At 50.3% G+C, this 8584-nt stretch overlaps 1 protein-coding gene across 1 annotated transcript in view; it reads left to right on the top strand.

Annotated features, from left to right (window-relative positions):
• Positions 1 to 144: 144 nt before the first annotated feature.
• Positions 145 to 8584, top strand: part of PDE6D (phosphodiesterase 6D) — a 63692-nt gene continuing 55252 nt past the window's right edge. The window contains exon 1 of the mRNA XM_056121681.1: positions 145 to 396. Coding sequence (XP_055977656.1) covers positions 347 to 396 — 50 coding nt within the window. The 5' untranslated portion in view covers positions 145 to 346. The remainder of the gene's footprint in view (positions 397 to 8584) is intronic.

Raw genomic sequence — 8584 nt, 5'->3', positions numbered from 1 at the left:
GGAGAGACGAGTCCTACGGGACTTCCCGGGGAGGGCGGCGCTTCCCACTGACGCTCCCGTTCCCCCTAGCGATGCCGCTGGGCGCTCCGATTGGCCGAGCGGGACGCCAATCGCCAGCGCGCGCTCGCCATTGGCGCGGAGGCGGGCGCTCGGCGGCGGAGGGGAAGGAGAAGCGACCGGGAGCGGGAGCTGAGGCGAGGGAGAGGCCGGTTCGGGTCTGGCCGCTGCCGCGCGTCGCCCGAGGTCTCCACGCCGGGACTGCGGCTCGGTCCTCGGCGCCGGGACACCGTCCGCGAGGCTCCGCCGGGCCAGCGAGGGACCAGCCGCGGGCGGCGGCCGCCGCATCATGTCAGCCAAGGACGAGCGGGCCAGGGAGATCCTGAGGGGCTTCAAACTGTATCCGCCGGGGCGCGGGGCGGGGCGGGGCCGGGGGGCGGGGGGCGAGGAGGAGGCCGCGCCCCGAGGCCCACGCCGGGGCCGGGGGTGGGGAGGGGGCACCCGGGGGACGCGGGGCGCGGGGGGGCGAGGGGGAACGGCGGCCGGTGCCCCGGCGGAGGCGGCGGGGCAGGGGGCATCCTGGCCGGGGGGGGGGCGGGGGCGGGGAGGGGACGTTGAAGGGCGCCCCGGGGGGGCGGGGGGGCGCGGGCTGAGGAGCCCCGAGGGGGGGCGCTGGGCGTGGGAACGGGCGTGGGCGGGGAGGGCCGGCGGGGTCCCGGTGCCGGCCCCAGGCCGCGGGGCCGCAGAGCCGCCGGGCGCGCCCCCCGCCGGGGAGGGGACAGCCGGGGGAAAGTGTGACTCGGGCCGAGGGGCCTGGCGTGGGACCCCCCACCCCCACCCGACCCCACCCCCTGGAGTCTGTGCCCCACTCCGCGGGGTTCCCGCGCCGCACCCCCCACCCCACCCCCGCCGGCGGCGTCTTTGCACAACTTCGCCGCCTCACTTGTGGCTCGGGCCCGGGAGGGAGAAGTCGAGGCTGCGCCCGGCCCTGCGGCCCCTCGGACGGCGGCTCGGCGCCCCGCGATGGGGGTGGGGGTCTGTGCGGCGGCTAGACCCCCAGCTGGAGCGGGCGCCGCCCCCCAGGGGTCGGGGTGGGCGCTGGAGCTGTCCAGCAGTGGTTGGATCACGTGTGTGGAGGGGGACGGACACGCTCAGGCTGGGGTTAGAGGGACCCCTCCCCCCTAATTCTTGCCTCGGGCTCCCGGGGTGGGGGGTCTGGGTCCCGCCGGCGCAGCCCCTCCAGAGTGGTGTTGGAGCGTGTCTGAGTGCAGTGGGGCGCTGGGTACCCGCGATCGGGCCGGGCTGGGGATGCCGCGTTGCCCCGCCGGCCTTCATCTCTCTCCTCCAGCGCCAACTCTAGGCCAGTCTTCAGTTCCCCTCTGGGGTCTGGGGGGTCGTCGCTGATTTCGGGCCGCTGCCCCAGAGGGTCAGGATGATGACTCTGTGGGCTGGGCCGCTCCGCTTGCACCCTTGCAAGCTTTGAGGTTTGTTTGTAAAGTTGGTTTTTTTTTGTTTTTTGTTTTTTGTTTTTACCACCACCACCCTCTTCCATTCTTCCGTGTGGCTGTGCGGGGAATGGAAGCCACACTCAAGGGCCTGACCCATGCAGGGCAAGTGCTGGACCTCGGACTCCCTGGCAGCTTGGGGTGGCTTTGTTATCATCAGGAACTGCCTGGCAGTCAAGTTTGCGCACACTTGCAAAAAAAAAAAAAAAGTTGCAGGAGTTCTTGGATGAAAATGAAGGAAATTGTTCCAAAGGGAAGCTGACCTGCTGTGCTCTCTAAAACGCTGAAGTTGTTATCCTGATTGTGTGTTGCCATTCTGGACAAACTTGGAAGTATGTCGGGGTGGGAGAGACAGTACAGGGGGGAGGGCGCTTGCCTTGCACGCGGCTGGCCTGGTACCCGGCACCCCATATGGTACCCCCGCCCCCAGCACCACTGGGAGTGATCCCTTAGCACAGATAGGTATGTCTCTGTAGTGGCGGAGAGTAACGCCTCTTCTTTAGCGCCATGCCCCTCTTTCAAAGGGGGTTATGAATTTTAGGGTGACAGGTGTTAGAAAAGCTGTGACATGGCATTTATTTTTCCTGCAAGTAATTCATGTTGTTATTTAGCATGTTCTATAGACAGTGAACTGCAGACTGGAGAATTGACGGACTTCAGAGGCAACCTTTCCATCCATTGGAGTTAACTTCGGGTGGAAAACGTGGATGGGTCTTAATAATGAATTTTGAACAGCAGAAGGGGAAAGTTTGAGTTTCTCTCACCTTCCGCCTTAAATCCTCTGAGAAAGAAGCAGAGGGACAAATATGGAAAAGAGTAGGAATAGAATGTGTCTGCCCCCTGGAAGGGAGTTCATTCCACGTGTTTTTGTGTGTTAAGAAACAGGCTTTCAGGGGAAGGTTAACCTCGACCTGGTTAAATCACATGGGAAGCAGCAGCGTAAACAGCTTGGTGAGGTGGAATGTCCTTCCTCAGGTGGTCTTTATTGGCATCAGAGGATTGAGGGAGAAACGGAAAGGAATCTTTGGATTTTAGGGTTTCAGGAAAAAAGTAAGATTAACGTTTTAATAGAGACTTCCTGTTGTTTTTTGAACTTCCTTTCAGCGTATGTTTCTGTAAGAAGAGTTTTTTCCTACTAAGAGAAAGTACTGTTCGTTCCACCAGCAGCGGCGTTAGCAATACTCATTTTCCAGAGGGACTCGGTCAGTCTTTAATTTTGGTCAATTGGGACAACAAACGATGTGGTTTTCGTTTTGCTTTGGTGCTAGGGATCAAATTCAGAAATTATACATGTGCTGTACCAGTGAGCCATATCCCTGGCCCAAATGATAGAGTTTTGTTGGGGGACTTTTTGTTGTTGTTTGGTTTTAAGGGTTCGAGGGGTCATGTTCTCCTAATGCAAAGGGCTTCCTCCTCTTCCCTCAGAGATCAGGTCCAGGGGGAATTGAACTCAGGTCAGTTGAACTCAGGCAGTATACAAGGCAAGTGCTTTACCCACTGTATTCTATCTATCCAACCCAACCCAAGGTCCCAGTTTTGGGGCATTAGGCAGCCACACCCAGCAGTGCTCGGGGTTTGCTTCTGACTCCGAGCTCAGGAAACACTCCTGAACCGTATGTGGTGACAGGTGACAGGTAACCTGGTTAACTGCATGCAAGGCAGATGCTTTACGTACTGTACTGCCTCTGCAGCCCACAAATGATGGTGTTTGAATTTGTGTTTCCTGGGTCCTAGATCCCTGGAGAGGTGACATAGCATTAAGAGATAATTAAGATAGGACGTAGAGCCACACAACCTGTGTTGGAATTCCCCAGCCCTGCGTATCTCTGAGCAACTCACTCAGTTTCTTCCTCAATTTTCTCATCTGTAAATGGGGATTTTGAAAAAAGGGGACAAGGGTTGCTGGGGAGATAACTTAAAGGCTAGGACATATGTTTTGCGTGTGAAAGCCACTCTGGCACTGTCTTTTCTCCTACATACCTCCATGAGTAGCCCCCAGGCACTACATGGTGTGCCCCACCACCACCAAAACCAGTAGTATCTGGACTTGCATGTCTGAGGTTCTGTGTTCATCCCAGCACCACTAATAAGTAATACCCATCTCATAGGGTGGGTATGAAGACTAAATGAATTGTTATCCAAAGCACTTGGAAAACTACCCAGTGTGGTCAGCATTATGTACTAGCTGTTGCTATTATATTAGAAGAGTTGAAAGATCTCTTTAGCCATTTCTTTTTTTCCTGTGAATTGTGAATTTTGTTTTTGCCTATTTCTACTGAGCTATTTATTTTTCTTACTGCTCTGAAGGTGTTCTTTAATATCATTCACTCCTTACCCTGTTGTGTATGTTCCAAGTATTTTCTTTCACTACATCACTTATCTTCTTTATTCAATGAATGAACAATTTTGGGTTTTCTTTATTTTTTGAGCCACAACCAGTGATGCTCAGGGGTTACTCCTGGCTCTGCACTCAAGAATTACTCCTGATGGTGCTCGGGGGGCCACATGGGCTGCCGGGATCTATCCCAGGTCGGCCACATGCAAGGCAAATGCCCTATCTGCTGTACTATCTCTCTGGCCCCTCATTGAACAAACATTTTAAATTGTCATTTCAAATTCATCAATATTTTTCACATGGCTTCTGTGTTTTGTGTGTTAAGACCCCCTTCAGGGCCACAGAGAGAATACAGGGGTTAAGGTAACCATTGGCCCATATGTTTCCCCAAGCACTGCTAGAAGTCGCCTCTGAGCACCCACAGATGTGGTCCATATCCCTCTCCTGCTTCTCTAGAATAAAGACCTTCCTCATCCCAAAAGTAATTAATGTCCTAGGTTTTCTTTACTTTTTAGCATTTAGCTCCTTGGTACACCCACAATGTGTGTACAGGTCTGGAATGTGGAGACCCCATTTTCCCAGTATTCTTTACTGAGTGGTTAGGTTGAGCTTTCCTTACTGTTCTGAAATGATGGAGGTCTCTTTGGGACTATAAAAAACTGTTTTTGTTGTTGTTGTTTTCGACCACACCCAGCTGTACTCTGTGACTTGTACTTTGTCACCTGGTTTTGTGACCAGGGATAACTCCTGTCAGTGGTTGCAGGACAGAATGTGGTGCCTGGTATTGAATCCAGGTCAGCTGCATACAAGGCAATACGGCTCCCCACTTCAGTGTCACTCCAGGGCCCGGGATCAGACTTGAGTTGGACAATGCAAGGCAAGTGCCTTACCCACTGTACTATCTCTCTGACTCCTATTATAGTTTTGTGGTATGATTTGGTTTATAGTACGATTACTAGGTCATGGAACAGAGTACATGTTTAAAATCAAATTATAAGGTCCTTATATATGTATTTGTGTTCCTTTCATATACATGGAAACCTACCATATACTCACAGTATATAACCAGTAAATATGAAAACATGCTTCATAAATCAGGGATACTTTCTGTAGGACTAAAAATTTGGTATAAGCTTTAATTTGCCATAAATTATTTCAAAAATAAAGTATAAGTTCTGAGCAGAAGACATAGTTCAGAGCTTAAGGCACTTGCCTTGCATGTAGTGGATCCAGTTTGATCTCTGGCACTGAATATGTTCCCTGAGTGCTGAGTGACCCCCTGAACACAGCCAGAGGCATGGCTGGGTGTGGGCCAAAACACAAAACAAAAAATAATGTGCGTTCCATTTCTTATGTCGCCCTTACCTCACTAACTTTCCTCTTGCACACTTGGAATATTTCATTTCTTCTTTATTTCGTAAAGGTTTAGCATTTCTGGGCTGAGAGATAATACAGGAGTTAAGGCACTTGCCTTGCATGGGGCCACTTTGGCTGCATGGTTCAATCCCAGGCACCGTATGTGGTCCCCTGAGCACCACTAGGTGGCAGTCCTGAGCACAGAGTCAGGAACAGCCCCAGAGCACTATCAGGTATGTCTAACACTAAAATTTTAGAAGTCTACTATTTCTTCCTTTCTGGTGAAAGGAGCCACACCCACTCAGTGAGCCCAGTGGTTCTTGAAGGACCTTCTGGAGGTGCTCAGGGGACAGTGTGGGATTGAACCCAGGCTCCCAAAGGGAGTGCTCCAAGCCTTTCAGCTGTCTCTCCAGCCCAGGGTTTTCTAATGGAGCTAATGCTTAATGGATGTGCTTTTAGAACAGTGTGTTCTTGTAGAACATAAATATTATTTTATAACTTTTCTTGATAATAAACTTAACAGGGTGGTAATTTCCAAGGATAGAGTTGACCCTTGAGCAGCATGAGTTTGAGTTGTGCAGGTCATAAGTAGATTTTCTTGTGAATAAATGATATAAACTTAATATTGATACATGTAGTATGGAACAATAAATGTTTTCTTTTCCTTCTCATTTTTGTTTGTTTTTGTTTTGGAACCACACCCAACCCCTGATTTTTTTAAGTATTTCTTTTCTCTAGGGCTGGAGCAATAGCACAGTGGTAGGGAGTTTGCCTTGCGCACAGCCAGTCCAACTGAGCCGGGTTCAATTCCTCCACCCCTCTTGGAGAGCCCGGCAAGCTACCGAGAATATCTCGCCCGCATGGTAAAGCCTGGCAAGGACAGCAACAGTGACAGTTACCTTTATCGTAAAGTACACAGTATAATACGTATATAGCACTGTCCTCCCGTTGTTCATCGATTTGCTCGAGTGGGTCCAGTAACATCTCCATCGTGAGACTTGTTACTGTGTTTGTCATATCGAATTCATCACGGGTAGCTTGCCAGGCTTTGCCATGCGGGCGAGATACTCTCGGTAGCTTGCCATGCTAATAGCTTACCACTAAGGTTTCTGGTTGGAGTCAAAGCAGTAGTACAGTGGTAGGGCACTTTGTACACAGCTGACCCAGGTTCGATCCCAGCATCCCATGTGGTCCCCTGAGCCCCGCCAGGAATGATCCCTGAGCGCAGAGCCAGGAGTAACCCCTGAGCATCACTGAGTGTGCTCCCCACCCCAATAAAAAGGGTTTCTGATCAACAGTAGGTTTGTAGTACTTATTCTTGGAGAGTCAAAGTTATATGTGGATTGGAGGGGGGGGGAGTCATCCACACCCAGCAGTGCTCAGGCTTACTCCTGGCTCTGTGCTCCTGGTAATACTCAGGAGACCATCTGTGGTTTTGGGAATCAAAGCATCAGTCATGTGCAAGGTAAGAACCTTATCCTCTGTACTGTTTCTCCAGCTCCTACATGTGAATTTTAGACACGGGGGGGGGGGGGGGGGGGGAGGGGTTGGTATCCCTAACTCCTGTCTTCTTTTTAGTGGGGAGAAGGGAGACATCCTAAGTGGCTCTCAGGGAGCCTGGGGGTCACTTGGGGGTGTTCAGTGCTAGTGCCCAAGGATGCTAGTGCTTAGGTCCTGTGGTGCTGGGACCCCCAGGCTACCCTGGCACTGCTCAGAGGCCTCTGAGTTCACACCTGGTGATGCTCAGGACGTCGTGTCTTGTCAGGGATTAAATTTAGGTAGATCCCACATGTTGGCTTCGTGCAAGGCAGACGCCCTACCCGCTGTGCTATCGCTCCACACTGCATATACCCTAACTCCTATACTATATCCCCAAGTCCCTCCTGTCCTCTTAAACACATTATCTAGTATTATCCATAAAGTACTGTTCTGCCTAATAGAATTACTTATTACTCAACATAAACACATAACCATGAATGTCAGCAAACAGACTACCATAAAAAAAGGATTATGCTTTCATAATTTCATTATTTTTAATCCATCTGGAATTTTCTATAAGACATGAAATCCCTGTTTACAGTTTAGCTAATTGTCTCCTTTTATTGATTTATACTCTAATGTTAATGTATCCAGAAGATAAATCACTGCCTACTGATCAATACAATAAATATTTAACTCAAAATGAACAAAGGGTATGAACAAGCAGTTTACAGAAGAAAAATACAAATAACCAATGGGTCAAGATACTTTGAGCCTTATTAAATAAAAAGGCCCTCCCGTTGATTGATTTGCTCGAGCAGGCCCAGTAACGTCTCCATTGGAGACTTTGTTGTTACTGTGTCTGGCATATCGAATACTCTCGGTAGCTTGCCGGGCTCTCCGAGAGGGGCGGAGGAATCGAACTCGGGTCGGCCATGTTGGCTGCGTGCAAGGCAGACGCCCTACCCACTGTGCTATCGCTCCAGCATTATTAAAGCCACAAAATTTGGGACTGAGGGGTGGAGCCCTAGACAGCAGGTAGGGTGTTTGCCTTGCACATGGCCGACCCGCCTTTGATCCCTGTGGTTTCGGGGAAATAAAAAGGAGTGTGAAGGAGAGGGATGGAGGACATTGAATATAATTTAAGCCAGGGAGATGGCTCAGGAAACCGAATGCATACTTTGCATGTGGGAACCCTAGGCTTGGTCTCCACCAGCACCATCAGCAGTGACCCCAGGCACCTTGTGTGAATCATCCAAAAATAAAAAGAAATTTTTTTAAAGATTGATAATATCCTGTGCTGGGAATTATTTTTTTGTTTGCTTTGTTTTATGATGTCAATGTCTCAAATATGCAAAGCAAGCACTCTACCACTGAGCTCTATCCCAAGGCCCTAGTATTGGCAACTGTAACAGGAAGGTGTCTTCTTTGTATGCGTTCTTAGAGAGTAATTGGTATCTGTGTGTCCTTTACATGCGACCAGTAGAACTTAGTGCAGTGCTTCGGAGCATGCTCATTAAGTGATTCAAGCTTCACATGTCACCATTGTGATCCCAGGCAGAGCACTCAAGCTCTGAGCGCCAGTATCCATAACAAGGACGAGAGAGAAAGAGAGCAAAATGGGCTGGAGCACAGGATTTGTGATGGCAGCACTGCAGGATCCCTTAAGCACTGCCACGTGTGGCCCCAAAATCAAGATAAGAAACAGAAACCCCATTGTCTATATCATTTCCTCAATGGGCTGTTATAAGGATCCAGTGATATTGCAGATACTGTAGTTCCTACTCCTATATAAGTAATAAATGTTCTCTGCTGTCTTTCATTAATGATTTTTAACTTTACTAACAATACTTAATATTACTGTGAAGGGCCACTTATTTTTTGTTTTGTGGGGGGCGGGGGGGCTTTTTGG

This window comes from Sorex fumeus, unplaced genomic scaffold (genome assembly GCF_029834395.1).
Source record: "Sorex fumeus unplaced genomic scaffold, SorFum_2.1 ptg000005l, whole genome shotgun sequence".
Classification (NCBI taxonomy): domain Eukaryota; kingdom Metazoa; phylum Chordata; class Mammalia; order Eulipotyphla; family Soricidae; genus Sorex; species Sorex fumeus.
Note: the sequence above shows the minus strand (reverse complement) of the source record. Positions and strands in the feature narration are given on the sequence as shown.